Source organism: Haemorhous mexicanus, chromosome 12 (assembly GCF_027477595.1).
Source record: "Haemorhous mexicanus isolate bHaeMex1 chromosome 12, bHaeMex1.pri, whole genome shotgun sequence".
NCBI lineage: Eukaryota > Metazoa > Chordata > Aves > Passeriformes > Fringillidae > Haemorhous > Haemorhous mexicanus.
In genome coordinates this window covers 18,725,311-18,748,831 of record NC_082352.1, presented here as the reverse complement: position 1 = coordinate 18,748,831, position 23,521 = coordinate 18,725,311, and the positions used below count along the sequence as shown (strand labels likewise).

At 40.9% G+C, this 23,521-nt stretch overlaps 1 protein-coding gene across 2 annotated transcripts in view; it reads right to left on the bottom strand.

The window, feature by feature from the left end:
- The window catches only part of CDH13 (cadherin 13), a 445,340-nt gene that overhangs the window by 337,794 nt on the left and 84,025 nt on the right, over window positions 1-23,521 (bottom strand). For both annotated transcript variants that reach the window (XM_059857430.1, XM_059857431.1), the window contains exon 2: window positions 20,595-20,706. In XM_059857430.1, coding sequence (XP_059713413.1) covers window positions 20,595-20,706 — 112 coding nt within the window. The remainder of the gene's footprint in view (window positions 1-20,594; window positions 20,707-23,521) is intronic.

The window sequence follows — 23,521 nt, the reverse complement described above, 5'->3', positions numbered from 1 at the left end:
TTGGTGGCTTTGAAATTTCGTTACATGTTCCATGTCAGCAGTTCTTCCCTGCGTGCTTTGAAATAAAGTGCCAATTTAGACAGAAAAACCTTACAAAATCTTTGCCTTCAGTTCTGCTGACCTCGAGTTTGTATCTCCCTGCTCTGAGGTGCCCAGAGTTACCACAGATGGCAATCAGCTCACAGAGGTCAGAAAACAAATGGATGCTTTGAAACTTGATCTAGTTTTCCTAAGCTTCGAAAGGAAATGAAAACAAGACCTGCTGAACATTCCACTCCTCACTTTGCAAACATGCACCAAAGGGGGATTTTGGTATAAAAAGTCAAAACAGCAAGAGCAGTTTATCTTGTGTATGATTTTTAAGAGCACATTATCAGAAGAGACTTGTACACCCTGAATTGAAAATGAACCCTCAGATATAGACATTGCAGTCAGACACAGAAGGCAACTTTCACTCAGAGAATCCAAGTTAAACACTGGCTCAGATACTGCCAAATTTACAGAGAGTAATGATAGAGAATCCTCCAGGAAAAAGGTTGACTTTTGAGAATTGCAGAACAGACTCATGAATGGGCAAAGGGCACTTAAACTTTGTCCACTCACAATGACTGATCAAGAGGTTTGGTCAGCAAATTCAGCTATTGACAGAGCAAGAATTACACAGCATTTCACTGCACTGCTTCTATACTGCTGCTAGTTCAGACTGAGTAGCCTTAACCTTACAAACACAGGTCAGCTTTTAAAAATTGCTACAAGCTTTTAAACTTATTAATACATGGGTCAGGGCCTGCTGGGCACACACTGCAGCCCAGGAAAGTTCAGTTGGCCAAGACTACCCATATGCTAAATATCCTTGCCAGGCAGGGACAACAGCCTTGCTCATCTCCAGCAGCTCTGACTGCTCAGAGCATCAATATTGCTGATCCCCACATGAGGAACCTGCCAGAAACATGGCTGGCACATGCTGGCAATGCCATATGTGCTCAAATCCACTGCCAGGCACACGAACAACAGCTCTGACCTGAAATGTTGCTAATCAAACTGGTCAGTTTGGTCTCACTAGCAGCTACCACGGGGTCCATAGAATCACCCCGAGGTGAATAAACAATGCTGAGAGGCTTCATTGGGGTGTTAAAAGCAAGAGTTTGCTCAGGAGTTTTAGGAGGCTTGAGGGCTGTAAATATGAAAAGGGCTCTGGAGACCAAATTTCAAAGGACCTCTTGTCCAGACACACCAAGCTGGAAGAGAGGCTGGGAGCCTTTGGAAGGGAGCAACCCAAGGAAGGGGCTCATTTTCAAAGGAAGGGATTCAACATCTCCTGCTGACTACAGTGGCAAAGCACTGCTTTTAATTAGCATTGGCTGGAGGGAGGAACACAGAATATTCTAAACATGACTTTGGTCTAAGTCTTCAAACACAGAGTGATTTATACCCAGCAATGTATTTCACACAACATTGTCCGTTACTCGTAAATTAATGTTTTCTGCTGTGAGCCTGGTGGGCTTTTGTTAATAGACACCAACAAGAACGGTAATTAAAGAATGCACTGATGGGTACTTATTACAAACAAAATGCTCCCTTTGATCCTCCAGGTTCAGGGCCTTCTGAAAAACCTTTATCTCGAGAGGAGATAAACACAATGTTTGAGAACCTTTTGACTTCTCTGCTATCAGCCTTGAAACTTTTTTTAGCTGTTTTTTAATGTTTCCCTATGCAATTATTAGCACCAAAGTAGAAGGTGATTGACAAGCTACCAGCAGCTGTTTATTCAGCAGGAAAACCAGAAAATTATAACAGTGTGAGATGTTTGTTTAACTCCCTGTGCAAACACAACACATCCCCCATTCCCAGTGCTGCCTCAGAGCCCCTTGCAAGTGGTGTGGCAGTGAGAGACCTGCTGAGCTCAGGAAGCAAATTCTCCTCCATGCTGGCTCTGCAGAGAGCATTCCACACACCAAGGGATGGGAAATTCCTGCCAGCCCAGTGCCAAGGCCTGGGCACCTGCTCCTGGTTGTAACCTCCACAGAGTCCAACCCAGCTCTGAGCTTCACTGGGATCACAACTCAAAACTGGTGTTTGGAGAACAGCTGTATCCAACTTGTAAAATCAATATTCCTCCCATCAAAGCAAAGCAGGTCACAGTTATGGCATCTCCAGGCTGAGAAACAAAGCCTTCTTCTCTTAAATAGAGCTTCTTAAAGCTCAAAAATATTTTAGTTCTCTTTGTCTGTGCCCATTCTATTAGGAAAGAGCCAAATAGAAGGAGGTTCCCTCTTTTATTTCTGCAGACAAAAGAAAAATTTAAAAACCAAATATTCCAAGTGGATAAACTGTTAGAAAAGGTTTTGGGAAAACAGCCTTAGGAATGAAATCCTATTTCTCCAGCAAGTATCTTAAACACAAGTAGAATTGACTCAGCACCTGCAGGTACTTAATAACTTGCAAATGTGAGTTTAATCAACCCCAGAATACACTTGTAAAGAAAGAAGAGTTCTGATTCCACATCCCTGCAATGGACAGGTGAATATCTGGCTACAGATCACCAAAAGTACTTTAACACCTTTCAGGGATCTCTGCTAAAATAACTACTCAAATAACTCACTGCTCACAATAACTACTCAGACTGAGCTTCTGAGGAGTAAATGGAAATCTTCTTAGCTCTGAGCAAATGCCTCTCATTTTTTAATGCTCTGACCATGATGAGGGTAGACAAGGACCCTGCTTATCTTCCTCTGCAGTTCTGCTCATTTTTGCTATTGAACAACAGCTTTTGGTCATTGTGATTTTGATCCAACTCATCAAAATGCAGCAGGATATAATGTTCCAAAATGTTATCATGTATTTGATCCATCTCTGTGTTTTATGGCTTCAAGAAGAGCATGACTGAATACAGGAGAAAAAAGAGAAGAATGTGCCTATCAGAACAGCAACAGCAGACAAAGGCAAAATATATTATTTCCACTCCATTTCTCCCACTGTTTAATAGCTTGACTTTTGCATACCAGCATTCCACAGGTTTAATACAAAGACAGCTACAGCATAATGTGTTTTCCTTTAAAAGGTCATCATTATATTAGCAGTATTTGATGCATTGTGACCAGAGCACACATTTTTAGAGATTGCAGTCTAATATTTTCCTTTAATTTATTGGCATCAAGAAATTCTATTTAATTTCTGCTTTCAGAAGAACATCTGCAAGTGATTGGCATAACTCAAAGGACCTTTGCAGCTGCAACTTTCTCCAAGAGCAGAGCAAAAAGCCATGTTTGTCAATATGCCTGAGTAGGATTAAAAAAGAACAAAAAGAAATAAAAAATAAAAAGCCCCAAACTACAAAACAGCTAATTATTGGAAGTAAATGTTTCATGATCTGTGTATGGCCCCCAGAGCTGAATAGATCATTAGCTAAACTTCCAGTCAGCATTTCACACAAGCATATGTTTTCCTCCTAAGTTTGCCAGCAGCCTCAGTGACTTAACTAGAAGCAGTTATGTACATTGTGCAATAAGCAGGGCCAATGAAAAGCAGTGTTTTTTTAGGATCTTAACTGCTTTATCATGTGCACTTCCAACAGATATAAGCACTTTTTCCAGCTCCTAAATTTTCCCTCCCTACTGAATGCTCAAGGTAAAGCTGCTCCATCTGGTAACTGCTGCCAAGAGCTGCACCCAAACCCCCAATGCCATTTAGGGCAGCTCTTTCTCTTTTCCATTTATGCTTCCTTGTGGCAGCCTAATTGCACTCCCAGCCCTGCTCCCAGGGGTCGAGGATCATGCACAGGGAGCAGTTTGCAGGCAGCCACTCTGATTTTGAGTGAGATAAGGGAAATTTGGGGATGGGCAGCACAGGTGCCATCGAGCAGTCCCGGGCACTCTCCCTTTAGCACCACAATCAATGTGGCTGCAGAGCATTGATGAGCACCACGGGCAGGACTTGGTGGATTCCTGTTTCCTCTCCTCACTGTGTACACACCGTGCTGGGTGAATGCTGCCTGTAAATTAGCTGGCAGCTCAAGATCAATGCACAGTGCAACCAGCTAAACAAAAGCAATTCCAGGTGGAAGACATGCAAAGATCCTGGGGGAGCCCCTAAAGGAATCCATCAGCAGGTGCTGACAGTGGCTCCAGCCAGTTCACATCTGACCCACAACTCTTTTGGTGTGAGGGGCTCAAGTGACCATCTGGCTGTAAAGATCCCTTCAGCATGAGGTTCCCTGCTTGGCAGCAACAGCCTGTGCACAACAAAGTGCCCCCAAACAACCCTGAGAAATTTCATTACCCAAAACTCCAAACCTTCCCCTGCCCTATTCGTGTTTATCTTCCAGGAACATATTGAATTGTTTTAATATTTTCAACATTTTATGATGTACTGTATAATGCCAGGAAAACTTACTAATCTCATTTATTTCCAGCAGTGGTCTACTAAGATTCTCACTAACTGAAAATAGATGCAGGAAGATATTCCCTGCCTCAGAGGTCATATTACTTCTGGCAGTTAGAACATTTACCAACTACAGGATGCTGCTGTATGTGGTGTAAATAGGATGCAACTTCAATAAAGGATCTCTCCTCTCTATTACCCCTCAAACAGGCTGTTCTGAGACAGGTTCTGCATCTCATTTAATTTTAGAACAAGAGGGACATGCTGATTGCTGAAACCTTCTGGTCAGAGCTGTTTGTTTGCTTATTTCTGGTCTGTAGGTGGGCTGGTGCTGGAGAGTTTGAGCTCAAGGAAGCAGGTGGGTGGCAGGGACCTCACTTTCCCACTGCACCAATTTCCAAAGACAGAAATAAACATAAAAGAAATAAGCACAGCTCACAAAAGGTGTTGAAGCACATCAAATGAGTTCAAAAGCCTCCTGGAGGTAGAGTCTTCCTGAACAGAGAAGCTGCAGTAGTAAAGGTTCAATATTAATTAAACACATGTAATAGTATCTGCTGGAAGACACTTAAACAGACCCTGGCTTGTCCTGGAATTCTCCAAATGCAGCCATGGATGAAGACTGGGCAAGAAGTGGCAAACTTTTGAATTTCTGTCTTAGAAAAGAATTTAAAAAATAAAGAAATAAAAATTGTTTTAGTGGTATAGCACATAAGACATATGGTAAGAGAGAAGAACTTTCCCCAGAGCTTTATTACACTGTGAATTGCATGCCTCCAAAAAAAAATAGAATTCCTTTAAATAAAATCAGGAGAGCTGATACAAGGTGCTTAATTGCATCCTAAAAAGCCCAGTGTCTTCCTCGCTGATCCCCTTTTCGTAAGCTTCATTACAGCATTAATTATTTCAATTATTGGTACTGACCAGGCTTTGTATGGATTGTGATCTAAGCTCACCTCCCACTGCTATCCAGCCTTCCTGGGGCTGCTGGCTGCTCACAGGTACAGCTGGGCAGGGACCTGAAAGGCACCAGGATGATTCCAAACCACAGAGCAGAGCTAGGGGAACTAAATACATTATACGTGAAATGAGTCAATAAAATCTCAAGAAATGGAATTAAGATGAGCATGGCCCAGTTTGTAGGAATCTTGCTAATTGCCTTTCAGAGACCACTTTATCCTATTAAGATTATCCTCAGGAGACCTCCAAGACTTTGGGGGCAGTGGGGAAGACCAAAAAACCTGGTCACATTTATCATGCTTAGAACCAAACAGGAATTGGTTTTTATTTATCTTATGCAGCAAAACCTCTGTTATCTTCCTCTCCCAGTATTTAATCCCATTTTTTTCCTAGTGAAACAAATAATGAGAAAGACCAATTAAGCTCAGGGCAGCCTTCTGGGTAAGGAGAGATAAATAATTAATACCTTGAGACCAAGAGCAGTGAGCAGCACGTGCCATTCCTCTCATGCACAAGTGTTGATTCAGATTATGTGACAGCTTCAGACTTATTGCTGTGGCCAAGCCAGGTATAAATTATGACAGGCCCACATGGATTACAGATGATTTGAAGGAAATCAAAGGCATTAACTTTAATATGGTGCTTTGTCTGTCTTAAATGCCACTGGTACTTTCTGTAACAGCAACCACTAAAAATCAATGACCAGAGACCCCTGCGTGCTCCAGAGCTGTTAACCCCTGGAATTTCAGCCAAAGGAACAGAGCCACAGACCCAGGTGTCACAGCATCTGCAGGAGGCTCCATCAACAAAATTTGCAATTAAAAAAAAGTGTAAATATTTTTTACTTTCAAAGTCTGTTCTAAAAGTGTCTTCCTGAAAGCTCCAGCCAGGGTTCCCAGTGCCCTGCATATTGTGAGAGCTACAAGGCAGATATTGAGGCACTGGAGTGTGGCCTAGGGGCAGCAGAGCTGGGAAGGGCCTGGAGCCCAAATGTGAGGAGGAGCAGCTGAGGATGGGTTTGTTTTGGCTTAGGAGAGACCTTATTGCTCTCTACAACTCCCTGAGAGGAGATCATAGCCAGGTAGGGTCAATCTCAAAACTAACAGGTGATGGGAAAAGAGTAAATGGCCTCAGATTGTACCAGGGGAGGTTTAGATTGGTTATTTGGAAAAATTTCTTCACTGAAAGGGTTATTAAGCATTGAGACAGGATTCCCAGGGCAGTGGCTGGCTCCCCATCCTCAGAGGTGACCCTTGGATTTAGTGCTGGGTGATGGTTGGTCCCCACGATCTCAGGGGCCTTTCCCAACCCAACAATCCATCATTCTGTGTGGCAGGAGCACGTGCACAGCACAGCTAACATGTAAGACTTGAAAGAGATGGAAAATTGAATCAAAATGCTGATTATACTTTCAATAACACAGCAATAGCTCAAGCCAAGCCTCAGCCAGCTCTCAGGGAAGTCAATGAGAGTTGTTTCATTGGAATCAAACGATGTGTGATTAGGTCCTCACAGAATTATGTGTAATACCATATTCAAAATCGTGAAGAGTTTCAGGTTGACATCTAAAAGCCCATTTTCCATCTGGAATTCTGTAATGAAGCTACTGCAAAAGAAGAATCGATACATAATTCAGTATAGTAGAAAGATTGCTATAAAGGGTTATTGAATATAGCTCCACAATTGTGGATAAAAAGAATGAAATCCCTCATTGTTTCAATCATGCTGTACTGACTTCTACCAAACACATTGTTTCAAGAAAAAAATAGCTGTTCCAGATTTCAAAGTGGAAAAAACCAACAGTAAAAGCAATAACAGCAGGGTTTTTTACAAAAAGGGGGTAGAGCAGGGGAAAAAAAAAGTACCTAAATCTCAAGATAAATTTCAGTTTTGTACACTAATAACAACTTATAATTTAGTTTTTTGTGAAGAGTGCCAGGACAAGGCAGGAAAGTGTTTCTTAACTTAGTTTGCCAATTTTCCTTTCAGGCTAGAACTGTTATTGATAATATCCATCACAATTCTTTGTCTTCCCAACAGGCTGGCAGAAATATCTGAGTAAGTGCTGACTCACACGCCTCAGCACCTCCCTGTCAAAGTTAATCTGAAATTGATTTTACTTTCCAGTGGTAAAACAAAACTGCATGAAGTCAGCTACAAATGGCATTTGCAGATCAGTGTTCAGCATTTTTTCTAATTCCTGTAAGATTTCATGACTACACCTCAACAGTTTTCAACAAACTCTTGCAACCTTCAGATCAAAATTGTCAATTATATTTCTATATTATTGGGAGGAAAATTAATGTATATTTCCCCCATTTTGTTCCAGTTCCTGTAATCCTTCTAATTAGGTATTTTTTTAGCACAGAACTGAAAGGGAAGTACACAGAACATTATTTGTGTTCATTACATCAGACTTTGCAGAGTTCAGGTTTGCCAGTAGAACTGGCAAAAACCATCACTGTTTTCAGCATGGCAGAAAAGGAGCTTTGAGATCAGGACAATTTATTAGAATGAGATGCTGCTAATCAAAAATTCTTCTTTAAAGATAATTTGTTCATCCTTGCTTCATTCCCTTCTTTCAAGGGGAGGTTTCCCTACCCTTTCCCATCTAATGTCTCCAAAACAAATGAATCAGTCCCCTCCAAACCTGAGCACGCTCTGTAAATCCACAGAGACCTCCTGGGAATCAACCACCTGCAGTGAGTTAGGATCTTAATGAGAGGAATTCCAGCCATTCCTGTCTCCCACCCAGGTACCAGGTACCATCACCTTTGCTTTGATAACCCTGAGCAAACCAGCTGGCAAATGAACCCAGTGTGGCCTTTCCATGGTCTGTCCATGGACTGGAGCAGCTGATGCACCAGGGAAGGGAGATGTGTTCAGGGTCCTCCAAGGAAATCCACAGTGCTGTTCTCATTTCAGAGCAGCATCCCAGGCATTGATTTCTCTGGAAAATTTCCATTGTATTTTATCATTAACAGTGATCACTTTGGGGCATCCCAGAGAGGAAAGGCAGTCTTGTGTTCTAGGGAAATCAATTTACTGACACCATTAGGGCTGTGCAAATAATTTTTTTTGGTTCAGCTGGCAAGCAGAAGGTGTTGAGGGGTTCCACCAGAATAAAATTCAAAAGAAAAAAAATCATTTTTCTTACCAAAATTTAAACAAAGTAAAAAACTATTCAATGCAAGAGAAAGCATTCTTCTTGACAAACAAACATTGAATTTCTGACAAATATAGGAAAGATAAATGAGGTTCCAGAATAACAAAGCAATACACCAGTGGGAGAAGGTGTTCTTCCTGTAAACAGGAGCTCCAGAATCCCACCAGGATCTGGCAGGCTCCAGTTCACCTGCACTGCTTGCTCCAAGCTGCTGGAGCATGCACACAGGAACTTTCCTACACTAGCAAGCTGTGCCAGCCCCCTTCTGCTGGAACCATTTCAGCTGTATCCAACTGATTATTGTATGGAAAAAGAAAAAAAACCAAACCATAAGAATGGTACTCTAGCACATGAGTTTTGGGTCCAGAAAATAAAGCACTTTTTCCTCTTCTTTCTGCTGAAAGCTAAGTTAAAATGTTCCTACATACTTTGTAATCACTACATCCACAAATTCTTGTGCACACATCACAAGCAAGTTCAAGTTCCAGCTCCAGCTCTCTAAATAGTTATTAAAATACCTAGAAAAATGCTTATTTTGAAATCACTGATGCTTCTCATGGTTTTATCCATTGATTGATTTAAAACATTAAAAATAAAAACACTCAGGTGAATAGGGATTGAAACAACCACTTTAACTCATGGAAATGGGGAAATTACTGGGCTGTGGAGTCACTCATTTAATCCATGTGTAATTAATCCATCCAAAGTAAAACTCTTTCAATAGAAAGAAGGAACAAGAAGGATAAAGCACAAGGTTATGTGCACAGCTAAGATTTCAATCTCCTGGGATTATGGCAGGTGTAGGTTCAAGTAAAAACTCTGCTCCCCAGGAAAACCTCAACAGGAAAACACTGTAAAAACTCCAAGATTGGCACAAAGACTGTCACAGGGAGGGGAGAGGACAGGGAGAGAAGCAGACGTTGTTGTATTTGCCTGAAAATTGCTTTGAGGGCTCTATTCTATGTTTATATTTGTTTTGGTGGGGTTTGGTTGATTTTGGTGGTGTTTTTAAACCCATAAAGGCAGGAGGTCCCATTCCCACCTCTCAGCACTCCCCAACCACACAGTTCAGTCCTGCCTGGTGCTGGCTCAGCATGTGCCACTCCCTGGCACATCCCACACATCCCCAACTCCAGAAACCTGCTGTGCCCAGATCCATGACCTGAGCAAAGCCTGGGGACCTCACTGTGTCCTTCTGGTCCAAACAGCCTCTCTCAGTGACCCTTGCAGGCACTGTTTCTGGAGAGAAGCACTCAGGATGAACTCTGGAAGCCTTGCTCTCCCACCACTCCTAAATTGGCAAAGCTCTGTTAAGCTCTTCAGGTGCTTTCCCTTAGGACAAACAAAACTGAGGCTGCCTCTGGGTTCTCTAAACAGGAAGACTTGTTATAGACCTGGCTTTAGAGTTAGTACAAATAGTAAATCTCATCAGAGAACAATTTTACCACCTTTACCCATAACTTATCATTTTCAATCTGGCCACGTAAAATTCAGTCCTTAATCTAATTTAGCAAATATTTATCTCTTTATTAAACTATTAAATCTGCCAGTTCTCCTGAGGCAGTGCCAGCTGCTCCCCCCAGCCATGCTCAGCATCCCAAGGCTCTCACCCACGCACTGCCAGCAGCAGGTGCAGCACCAGCCCCTGCACCTATTTCCAGAGCTCAGCCCTATCCAGATCTGTTATATTTAAGAAGTCATTAAGAGAATATTCAAAAGACCAGCCTGGACTTGTTTGAGCAGTTACCTAAAATCCAGTAGCCCTTGCAGACAGGAAGGATGAGAGTTTTAGCACAGGCTTGTGCAGAAAAACCCAATTTCAGCAGGAGCAGCACTCACCCGTGGAAATTGAACTCCCTGCTGTATCTATGGTTCTGAGCATAATCAGCCCCAATCACCTGCTTCAGCACAGAAAAGTCCTGTGCTGGGAAGCTCTCCCACCTTTCCTTTTGCATGGGGAGCAGCCTCCTCACAGCTCAGCCCCAGCCTTTCCCAAAGGACATTCTGTGCAAGGAAATCTGCTGCTGGAGCTGAGGGAATCTGGGCCTCTGCTGCAAAGCTCTGGAGAGTGGGGAAGGACCTGAAATTAAGGTGCTGTTTAAATTCCTTCTAAATCAGGATCTAAAGCACAGCTAGAGCACCAGAAAGAGTTAAGCCAAACATGTCCAGCTCTCATCCATCATTCCAGCAATTTCATTTCAATTCATTACCAGTGCTAACTCCAGTCAGTATCAGACAGTTCTGGGAAGTGATGCTGACTTATAAAAACAGCAGTAAGTAGTCAATGCCCAATGTTTTCAGAAGCATTACAATTAATAGATTTATTTTGGAAGTGTTACAGCTTCTATATTTCAGATTCTTTGAAATTTATTGGAGAAGCTATTAAAGGCAGTGTCTCAAAGAATAAAAGTAAAGTGCCAGAAGTAATAATATAACTTTAAATAAAATTTCTTATTTTGATTTACATTTAATTGACAGAGGCTGCTATTCTATTATGTCAAAAAACCTTCTGCCTACCTGCATGAGATCTGACTGATTTCTCAGAAGAAATACCAAATCTTCCAGAACATTTGGAGAGTTGCATTTTCTTATTAATCGGAAGAATGAACTCATCAGCTCTGTTATTAAAGATAATTTTAGACCCTTTCCTCTGTCACAAATGTAACTTTTAAAAATTTAAATGAAATGAGCTCTTTGGTTGCAAATTACTCTGTGTAACTCCCACAATACTGCTTTCATTGCTCTAGAAAAATATTATAAAATCACTATTTCCTGTATTTTTTATGATGCACTTGAATGGTTCCTCCATAAATACAAATCAGGCTAAATAAAAATTCCAGCTAGAAGAGCCTTGATTAAAAACACCAAAAAAATCCCCAAAAATCAGAGCAATAGTAACTGGACAGCCAAACACCAAATCATTGGCAGCTGAGCTCGTGGCTTTTCATTCAGCCAAAATGAACCCCTGGAAAACTCTTGACCACAATATTGAATTTCTGCCTTCCTACCCACCATAACTTTTGTGTGCATCCAGCACCACCTTTGAACACAGATATAACATGGTGTGAAACATCACATCACAAGTTAAGGAAGAAGAGATTTTAGCAACTGATGCTTCACCTGTCAGCAAACAGCAAAAGAAAAATGTTTCAGGTCACACGAAGGCAACCTGTAACCTTGGCATTCAGACAACTTCAAATTTTCCTTTTATCATGGGACATTTAAAGGATCCTTGTGTTTACAGCTTCAAGTCCATTTCATAAAAAAGTAAAGGTGACATTTATTAACTATGCTTATTATATATTAAGTTAACAACAAGAGAAGACCTGGAGCACACTATTCATCATCTTTGAGGGATGACAGGACTAGAAAATACTGTGAGCTGCCACACCACAACTCAGGGTGTATTTCAGCCAGAATTAAGCAAAAATGCATTTGGATTTGTGACCATTTCTGGTGCTTCTACACTTTGGAGCCAGTCCTGCTGCCCCTTTCAGCAGTGCTGAAAACAATTTTTGTGTAAGGTTTTTGCTTTTATATATATGGGCTGGCATTGAAATTACAAAAAAGTAGCTTTCAAGGTGAATTTCAGTTCAGAATATCAATAAAGAATGTTACTGGTCCATAAAAACATAGGATGTAAGATTGCTCCTAAAAATCACATTTATTTAGACCTAGCTGAACACAGCTGGACCTAAACATATATGCTGAAATTAAGCACATGCAAATTGATTTGAAAAAGTGATAAATTAAATTGACTTTCCTGTCCAACACAGGCACAGACTGCCCTGGTCCATTCCTCCTGTTCCCCACCTCATTCTGCTCTGACCTTCAAGAGGAGAAAGGAGCCCTGGCCCAGGTGCAACTCCCCACAGGGACTGTCACAAACACTTCAGCAAAGAAGGGATTCCTTGGGGATGGGCGAGCACCTGGAGTTTCCTGAACTGCCTTTCCTGGGGAAAGAAATCTGGGTTTTATCCATCAGCATTTCCCATGGGGTTTGGGCAGCACCCTTTACCCCAAGCCTCACAGCAGCACTGATTTCCCCAAGAGATGAAAAACCACGGGAAGGTTCCTCTGCCAGCAATGCAGCATTTCTCTGCTGGGACCACGAGATGGTCCAGGGAACCAAACACACCAATCTGCTGTCCCCACGAGCACATTGCTGTGCTTTTTACAAAAGTTAAAGCATCATAACTGCACTCTTTTCATAATTCCTTGAATTCTGCTTCCCACTGTATTCTTTTAAGCTGAAGTTATGTTTTTGCATAGGTTGGTGTTAATGTTTTATAAAGGTCAAATTATAGTTGTCTCCCTACTGTTTTATTGTAAGTGTTGAGAGCTGGCACTGTAATTAAAATTCCAGCTAAATAAAGACTGCAGGGGTCCTACTTGTAACCAGGCAATTTGGGTTTTTAGCAGACCAGAGCACATTTTGTGTTTCCTCTGTTTCACTGGCACACAAAGGAAGGTAAACAAAACCCACGTGCCTTAATACATTTACACAAACAGTGTTTCCTATCAGTGTCGTTAGTAGAGAATAATATATTTCATTATAGAATACAATAATATCAAAATTTAAAATGCACCCATTTCCTACAACCCTGCTTTACCCTATTTTAGGAAAAGTCGAAGGCAAGACACTTCAGTTTACATAAAGCCAGATCCAGCCAGAGCACTCACACACTGTTGATAAGGGAGAAAAGATTCACAATCTGCTCTTCAGTAAAACAAACCTGACTGCCCGGCAGCACAATGGTCCTGTGCATCAAGGAGATTATCACTTACCTCAGCCTAACCTGCTTTTAGGTTCTGGTACCTGCCAGCAAGTGTTTCAAAGTGTCAGAGATTTACCAGTGCTGGCTCCAACTTCAGGGAGGAATTTCTCTTCTGCTATTGACTACCTGTAAAGCTGCTCCAGCAGTGCCTCCCTTTTGCTGCCTTATTAAAGGCCCCTCAGTTCTGCTTCAGTTCTCTCCACAGCTGAGAGACGAAGGCTGCACTGGGTTTTTTATTGCTTTTCTTTTTTTAAAGAAAGTAAACAAATCAAAGTGAGTATTGGAAGTGGAATTCTTGTCTAAAAAGCAACATCCCAGATCATTACAGGAATGGTTTAGGCCTTCCCAAGGCTCCTAGTTTTATTTTAATTGGTTTTAAAGGAATTCCTTGGTAAGGGAATTTCAAATTTTGTTGAAGATAATCCCTTACAGGCAGGGATTCTTATTTGAGCAAATCCTACCCTTTGCCAGGGCTGATATTTTTTCAGGGATTTGAAAAACACAAGGCAAACATTTTAGTTAATATTCACATCACAGAATATGACATGCACTTACTCCCCTATCTACAGGTTCACTTGTCTGCCCCAGAAGCAGCAGGTACAAGGCATACAAATATGCACAAAGTCATTCCAGACAGAGACCAGAGTTTTCAGAATCAATCCATTAAAAGTTACTTTTTCTTTCCCTTCTTTAGAGGAAAAAGTTCAGGTGGATAGGCTGAACAGAAGCATAAAACAAAATCAGAGCATTAGCCCCAGCTAGAAAAATCCCCCAGTCTAAGAAATTTCTGAAAGTCTTCCTGAGTTTACAGCCAGTGGAACTTATTCTCAGGGCAAGACTGAGAAATGGCATGGCACAGGAAAGCTGGATGAAAAGGAGATGTGTCCATTAAAGCAGGCAGACTGCTCTGTCTGAAAAGGACTGATTTAAATAAGCAAAGGGAAAGAAAAACTGCAAGTTGAGGCATGATCATAATTACATTAGAAAAGTTATAATTTGATTTGGATTAACAGAGAGAAATCCTAAAAGCTCAGAATTAATTGTGAACTACATCTACAATTATTTTCAAGAATACTTGCATGCTTTAAGATATCATTAACTTAAATGAGATTCTATGTTTAAAGGAAGATTTAACCTCACATACTCCCATTAATTCTTGCTAAATGTCCACACTGCACTTTGAAATGTAATGGAAAAGGTTAGCTAGCCATGATTCTTTTGAATGGTGCTTTGCTAAGATCCTCAAATTAAAAGTCCTGTCAGAAAGGCAGTCTGTGAAATGTTCTACAGAAATGCATTAATGTCTCAGTGTGGGGTGATTTGCATCTCTTTATCACACATGGACAAAGTTTGCTCCTGCCAGAGCTGGGCTGGTGCTGGATCCTCTCCAGAGTGACCCCAGCTCTAACCTCCGACCAGAAATTCACCTCCCTACCTCCCACTTCCTCAGCAAGATGACCCTGCTATAACATTGCCAGCCACAAGCAATCAGTGTCAGACTATTTGCTGATGGAGCTGGCCAAAGCTAAGCCACCTACACTTTCCTAAAAGAGATTTTGGCCTTCCAACACATTTCTACACCTGCAGAGAGGGAGCTGCCTCGTGGCCTGCGTGGGTAATCGGTTCAGGAGTAATAGCTTGGTTAATTTGATGGTTTTTTTGTTGTTGTTGTTGTTCTGAAATTGCCAACTGGAAATGAGCAGAGAAGTCTTCCACTGAAGCACCTGGGGACACTATTAATACAAGGTTTGCACTGCACTGTGCAAGAGACCCAACCTGCTAATGCTGAGCAGTTGGCCATTGATTTAGATTATTAGGAGAACAGCTGGCATGTTTCAGCCAACCAAAGCCCACACGTATTTCAAAAAAGTATTAGCTGTGAAATATTATGGTTTTTGGAAAGTCTCCAGAAACAAATTAAATCTCAAACCAAGTAATCTTCTACTTTTATCTTCCTAAATCCAGACCAAGCTGCTAACAGAGCATTCACTGTCACTGCAAAGATCCTCACCCACTTGTCATGTGGGTTTGCTTGTTTTGGTTTGTTTTTTAAACAGGATTGTGTGGCTTTTCTCAACAAAACAGACAAGAAACTTTGGGTTTAGATCCTCATTTCCTCCACCCTGGAATTAAAATGCAAGGAGAAGGTTTCACCAACACATATGCCTTTCCCTCTGTTATTCCACAAGAGCTGACTGTACCCCTGAGGGGTTTTGATTCAGTCCTGAAGATGTTTTTCAGAGACTAAATAAATCTTTTACTCTGCTGAGTGTAATGTCCTACCTTTGCAAACACTAGTTTAATTTAATGTATATGCATAAAAATCAAGCAGTCTGTTTTTGACTCCTTCCCCCTCAGATCCTGGAAGCTTTTGGGAGGGAATTGTCTGACCACCTGGCACTCATGAACTATTCTCTCCTATTTTGTTCTGCTTCAATCATGTGTGAAAGCAGTTAAAGAGATTATGTGATACTGTTGTGCTGCAACACCAACCTGCACATATCTATTCAGAGGCACATTTGAGATATTCTGTATTATTTAGTTATAATATGTGTTCCCAGAAAACGTTCTCCCTCCAAGAGGGAGGAGTAGGAGTTCAGCATCAAACTTCAATTAAAAGGCAATGCATCAGGTATTTAGGTGCAAAAGGATCTTCCTCACCCTGCCTCCACAAACATGTAGTAAAGTTCCCAACCTCCCACTTTACAACTTCCACAGCTTTGCAACCATTTTGCACAGAGCCCCAGGTATTTCCTGGAACTTTACTTACATGAGCTTGGCTTTCTGCAACCATTTAAATAGGAATAGTGTGTTTAAGATGTGCTGCTTCAAATCCTGACCAATATTTCTGTCCGCATGGAATGAGCTCCAGGTGCCTTATCTTAGCCATGTACCCAAGTGTCAGATTGAAGCACTAGTATTCACATTCTATCCATGCATGTGAGCCCATTAAGATATATATTTTAGGATATAACAAACACTCCCCTACCTGGGTAGGAAAGCTGAGATGCCATTGAACCTGTTCCCTCATGCCAAGGAATGGGAACCAAGTCATTTTTCAACATCTTCTGAAGCACGTTCTTAACACAGTGAGCGATTTAAGCGAATTGAAAGAAAATTGAAGATGTTTGTAAAACTCAAAATGCATTAAAAACTTCTTCATTTTGAAAAGCCACAACACTGTTTCAGCAAGGACACACTGAATAGGTGGAAAATCCACAGTTATCTCCCTATTACCCAGAAGCCCAGACAGTTTTCCCTGAGAGAAATTGCTAAGCGTAAAATCTTACCTTGCTTGAACATGTTTTTTTGCAAGCTACAACTACCATGTGCAATCCCAATTACCCAAACCCTGCAATATTCAGCATGAAGAGGTAACAGCCACATCCAAGCCCCGTGTCACAACCCTGAAGAGGCTTTGGCAGATCACAGGGGGCTGAATGAGGCTGCCACCCTGGCTCTGTGTGAGGTGTGGGGAGAGGGAAGAAGGGGAGATGAACAAAGTGGGTGGGATAACTCCAGGATCACAAGGAGCAGGAGGGGAACAGCACCACTTTTGGTAGCATGGAACGAGCACAGAAAGAGGAGTCTGTGCAGTCAGCTGGCACGGAATCAGTGGGAAGGGTGGATGTGATAAATCACAGCTCTCACATGGCATCAGCTCAGAATCAACAGGAAATATTTGGATGTGGGCACGACCAGGGCCATGATCCATGTGCACACAAGGCTGTAGGAGGAGGAATGGTCTTCTCTGATCTTTCCACAGGCTTTATTTGGTTTGAACAAAGTAAATCTTGTTGGAGGTCACAGCTTTACCAGACAATTGAAAAACTGCTTTTAAGCATTAATAAGTACACTAAGATATTTCACATCATAGGAGTAAGCAAGGATTTTGATATGGTTGAATAGAAAAGCTCTTTGTTAAAATCCACAGAACAAAAAGTACCCTCATGCAGACAGACAAAACCTTGATCTTGAAGCAGCCCAGGCTCTGAACAGGCAATCTATCACGTAAGAGACACAAGAGGTCAGCCATTAATTAACATCCAAATTAGAGCTTTTCAAGTAAGGGTCAAAACTTCCTTTGTTTTGACATTTAAAGCACTGGAAATGCCTTCTCCAGTTTAGCATGCACAATGCATCACCTCACGCTTTACATTAATTGCCTCCATTATTCAAGGGCACTATTTGATTCATTGTCAATTAAAAATACCCCCAAAAGCCAAGCCCGATGTGTGTTAAGTATAAATGTGATTAATGTAACACAATTACATCCCCACGTTTGTTGAGTCTGATTAGGAACTTTCCCTGAGCCCAGCGTGACAGAGCCCTGTCACTGCCAGTGACCTGCCAGCCTTGGCAGGGACAGGCATTTCCTGGCCACAAGTGCTTCTGACAGTGTAAAACCTGTAATTAAATGCTGTCAATTAGCACTTCTTCAAGAATGTGGAAATCTTGATGATCTTCACTATTGGATTGCAAAGATGGGCCTAGGTGCAAAATAATTTTAAAAAAGCTATAAGAAAGGAAAAACACAGTGACACAATGGTCTGTTAGAATAATAATTACGTGGGTATAATTACTATTTCCAGAAAGTGACTCCATGGATCTTTTCCTAGTACATCAAGGGAACATCTGGTACTGCACACAGAGAAAAAAATTAGGCAGACCAAAAGTAAAAGAGCAATGCCTTATTTTGTTTATGGCTATAGAAAACACAAGTTATAAGGAGATCTGAAGGGGTCTGAGGGGAAAAAATGATGACCAAACAGGGACAAAGAAATGGTCAAAGTCTGGAGGTTACTACTAAATGAGATGCAAGAGGAAATAAATAAATAAGAATTAAAAAGCCAGTTCAGCCTGAGCACAATGACAGAAAAACTAATAGCAGCTGAATACCAGTGAAACTAGTAGGAAGGAGAATATGCACACACAGCTATGGCTAGCTTATAAGCAGGCTGTAATAAAAATTGCTACAAATCACAACAAGAAATAAGAGAAAATTCTGTACCCTCAGTATGGTCTTCTCTTCATTCTTCCCATCAGTAAATGTAAAATATAATTAACGCTGCCATAGGTAGAAGTAATAAATACAGAAGAACCAGCTACAACCTATATTTAATTACAAGGGAGATGCTAGCAATGAAACGTACAGTAGGTTCTTGTTTAAATTGAAAAAGAAAAAAAAGAAAAGGACTGTATTATTGCACTTCAGAAAAGAATTAAGGAGCTCCTTGGCTTATTGGGGACTTCAAAAACAATCACAGCTACAGACCAGGTTTACATATTTGCTCTATTAATTTACACAGCCCTGGTAAACCTCACATTGCAATGCAGCTGCTAAATTGCACTGCTCTTGGTAATGGGCATAAAAAGATGCAAGAGCATGCAAAGTGTATTCAAACAGACAATTAAAATTATCAATTCTGTTGACAGCTAAAACGAAGGAACTGTGCTGAGGTTTAATGGTGCTGCATGAAGGACACCCTGTTTGTGGGTGATTGAATTAACCAGGATCACGCGTCGACACTCAGCCTCTGTCCAACACTGCACATCAGACCAAATTACTCTCTGCTTATTAAAATAATTTAATTCCACAGATTGTTCCCAGGCATTTCTGAGTCTCTTCCTGCTCTTTCTTCCTCCTCTCACTAATGATGGCATCTTAATTATTGTGCTCATTTTACGCCACCGCAAATGGCTGGGTCACCACAGAGCACTCCAGTCAGTTTGGCTGAACCAACACATCCTTGGGGTGATCCTCTCCAAATCAGCAGGAGATCTGGCCAGACACACTACAGCCTCAAAGTTCTGAAGCAGAAAAAGCATTCAACAAAGTTGTTTGTATTCAATTTAGCACTAGTTTATCCATATTGTTTCTTTTAATAGGTCTTCAAATCAGTTTGCTTATTAAATCTATAATATTCTAAGAATTTCAGCTTCTAGCCATGTAGGAATAATGTGTTTGACAAGTCCAAAATAAGAATTCCAGAGAAAACAAAATTTCAGAAAGAAATAAGAAACTTGAAACCTCTTTTCTAAGCTGAGCAACAATCTCACATCTCTGACTAGTATTACCACTCGTGATCTTAAGTTCCTGTGAAAAAGCAGCTCAGACTAAGCAACATATCAAAATGCTGAGACTAAAAATGTTATCCTAGAGGTTTATTTTAGTACCTCCAAAGGCTGAATGACTTCAGTTTGAGAGATTTATTTCAATAGACTTTGGCAACTAATTCTGACATTTCGTTTTGAGAAGTTGATGCTGTTTTAAATTGAGTGTGCACCGATTACACCTTCATCTGAAGTGAAAATACATCAGTGTGTAGCAGTGATACCTGGATGGAACTGAGCTGGGAAATGTGTGCATTTGGTGAGTAATATTGGTTTGCATCTCATGGTTCCACCAAGCTATGGGATGCATCCCATTGTAGGATTCACATATTGCACATAGGAGCCAAGCACTACTGCCCATTGCTGGACACTCAGAAGAATTCCTGGTTCAGCACCGGCAGCCAAGCACAAGAAAGAAACCATTAGTAATAAATATCACATGTAAAAATACAGGTGTGTTTGGAAGTTATGAAAATGGCAGCACTTAAATCCTTTTTTAAGTCTTTAACAACATCGATAAGGCACTTTTGTTTGACAGGGCTGAAATCCCAAAGTCCCAGAATAGAATGAGCAATTTGTAACCCTGAGGTATTGGAATGAACTGACACCAGAACTGGAAAACTGTTATATCTCCTTCAGTTTAATGCTTTGGGTGTACAGTGCCAGATTGGGTTTTATAATGTGCCACCAGCTCTATGGAAATATATGGAATATTCCAGCTGTGTGACACTTCGCTCTCACTGATGATCCCAAACTCCTTCCAACCTCTGAATTTCATGTCAAGACTTGGACTTGTATCAGCTATGAGTGCTTTCGAAATACTAACTTCTAAATCTGAGTTTCAGAGGTAATTTAATAGAGATGCTGATGGGCAAGTCCTGATTTCAGGCTCATAGGTAAGACTATAAAAAATATCCAGAGTAAATTTAATTTTTAAGAAACGGCTGATTCTAGGTTTTCACAATATTCACACAGCCCTAAATGATTATATATTGTATTTTGCCATTTCTAATATATGAAACAAAGTCAAGTCTGTAGAGACACAGGATTAATACAGGGGAACTCAGACTGAATCATGGCAATATCCAAAATCTTAGGTACAAAACAAAAAAAGCTTTCTGATAAATAGCAGGAATGAAATGAATCCATAAACAATTCTGATTTTTGCACAATAGTAATATATGAAAACAACATACGGTTCAGAACCAGCTGGTCCTCTCTGAATTCAAATGGCTTTTCTATATAAAAAACCTTCTGCTGGAATCCAGGGACACATTCTAAATCTTCTGCACATGCAAGCAGCAGAACCTGAAGGGAAAAAAAAAAAACAGAAATAGACTTTTAACATCCACTCCTTCATCCATCATGTTGGCTTCTGGGAACTATAGCGGGTTTAGGCTCAGTGCTCATAAAACAAAACATTGGGGTCCATACTCATAAAACAAAATATCCATCACATCACACTTCCCCTTCAAATCTTGCTAAACAATTTTTATGTAAGGTTTTTGCTTTTATATATATGGGCTGGCATTGAAATTACAAAAAAGTAGCTTTCAAGGTGAATTTCAGTTCAGAATATCAATAAAGAATGTTACTGGTCCATAAAAACATAGGATGCAAGATTGCTCCTAAAAAATCACATTTATTTAGGCCTAGCTGAACACAGCTGGACCTAAACATATATGCTGAAATTAAGCACATGCAAATAAATTTGAAAAAGTGATAAATTAAGAGCTGCAAATCTGTCTCCAAATTGATCACCAAGTTGCAGAAGAAATTCTGTATTCATGGGTAAAGTCTCACATACAGAAGTTTCATTTCTAAAATAAATTCTTTGCTAGCAAGTATAAACTGTTTCTTAGCTTTCTCTCCAAGCCACAGTTTGTCCATTCTCCCTACAATCAAAAGCTTGTTTACACCAAGGGAGGACTGAAAAAGAAAAGTGTGCATCATAGAGGAGGTGGATCTGAAGGCTCCAGTTGAATACAGTTTGTGCCACTGTCAGTACATGGTCACCCAAGCTCTGTGTCACCACAGGAACATCAAAGGAGGAAGCTTACAAGCAAAATAAAATTGCTTGGGAATAGGTACAATTCTAATCTCAGACTCTGAAGCATTTTATCCCTGAATAGAGAAAACAGCCTGAAGGGCTATTTTTCTTGGCAGCTTTTAAATGAGAGCATGGAGGTAAGAATGGTCAAGAAAGAAGCAGCAAGCAAAAAGAAATTACTAAAAAGTTTAAAAGGCTAAAGAGAGAGGCAAAAGGAGGCAAGGTTAAGAGCAGGAACAGCCAAATCATATTTTCCAATCCATATGTGCGTAAGTGCATTTTCAGAAGTACTTTCTGCTTTAGAACATCTAAAGGTGTTCTACAAAGCCTGACTTTCAGGTGGTGCACTGACCACCCCGATCTCAAAATTGTTATGGGCAATCTGCTGCTTGTCAGGCAGCCCCAGCACAATCAGCTAGAGAGGGCACGTGTGGCAACCAAGAACAAAACAAACAGGGGTTCTGAAAGACATTTGCTCCTGCACAATGGGTCTATTTACTCAAGACATCCTCAACACCAAGTTTTGGAAATAAAGTTCTTCAGGGTTAAAGTGAAAACAATTTCTCCCTAATACCGCACCAGTGAATGCTGAGGGTTCTTTTCTCCTTCACCAGCTCAGGTGACAACAGCACTCTCACTTCTCCCAAAGCACCAGCAGCATCTCTCCATCCCACCTCCACTCCTTTATCATCCAAGTCTGCTGATCCTGATCCTAAGAGATGTCCTGCAATATTTTAACAGCTGCACGTTTCCCTACTCCCCACCACCCACAGTCCATTTGCTAAATCACAGTGATACATGATCTGCTCTCTCCCTTCTTTCATCTCCCACTCATTTAAAGTTCAGTGTGATCCCATTTACAAAATCCAAAGGCAGCAATGCCCCACCTGGTCTGCATTAGTTGTTCTTATGGCAACCAACTGCTGGGTCATTTGTTTCATGTCAGACCATTGCTATAAAAGCTCGGCCAGAAGTGCCAGCAGACTGCAAGGAACAGCCAGAATATTTCATGTTCATTAATCTGATGGAAGGCAAACACAACAGATGGACACCTTTGCCTTCCATCCTGTCCTGCTCCACATTGGTCCCTTGGAAGGATTAACCAAGAAAGAAGAGAAAGATTTAAAGTAATACACCAGGAAAAGTGCAATACACTTGACTGCTGTTAATTTCAGTATCATCACACTGTTCCTGCCTTTCTTAAAAAGGTTTAAAACCACAGCCCCCAATCCCTCATTCTCTTAATGACATTTATATATTGATTTTATTGGAGATTTTGGGGTTGAGAATTGCATGTGTTCCCTTCAGTCTTCCAGCAGGAGATATCTGCAAATGTGCACTGAGGTATTCAGAGCCTGCCCTGAAGATTGTGCATAAATCTTGATTACTGATTGTTAAAAAACCTGCCTTATATGCATTTCAATGGGCATACGCACAGGAAGAAAGGCACACATGCATCTTCTGCACACATTTTCTGTGTGCACAGGTGCAGGTTTAAAGTACCTGTCTCTCTGACTCAGTGTTCCTGGATGAATATGCATAAAAATGCAATCACAGCGGGAGAAAACCTCTGCCCATCTCAAGATGCAAGCAAAGTTATATAATGAGTCCCCCCCAGAAAAACAGTCCAAGCCATATAGCCTGAAATTTATCTACAAACAGCTCTTCTCCTAAAGGATTAACACAGCAAGTAAGAGGCAAATCATGTTCTGGTCTCCCAGCTACTCAAGCCTTAAAGCTGGAACTCTTGTCTCACAGAGCTATAAATAAAAAGCCTCTTTGGACATCATCTAGAGCAGTACTTAGAGATGGGAATATGTCAACTTTATCAGATTTGTGACAGTCTAAGTTGACTTTGAAATCTGGGCAGTCTAAATGGGTCATGAGTTAACTTCTGTAAGCCTGGTACAGAAGGCTCACATAATAGAGATGCAGCAAATAGAAAATGACCTTTACTCCCTTTGAAATAATTACAAGACTAAAGCTTGGCCTTGCTGTGAAATGGAACATTTTATTCCACTTGTGCAATTCCAGGCACTTTTTTCTTCTCTACACGTCAGACAAAATGTTAAA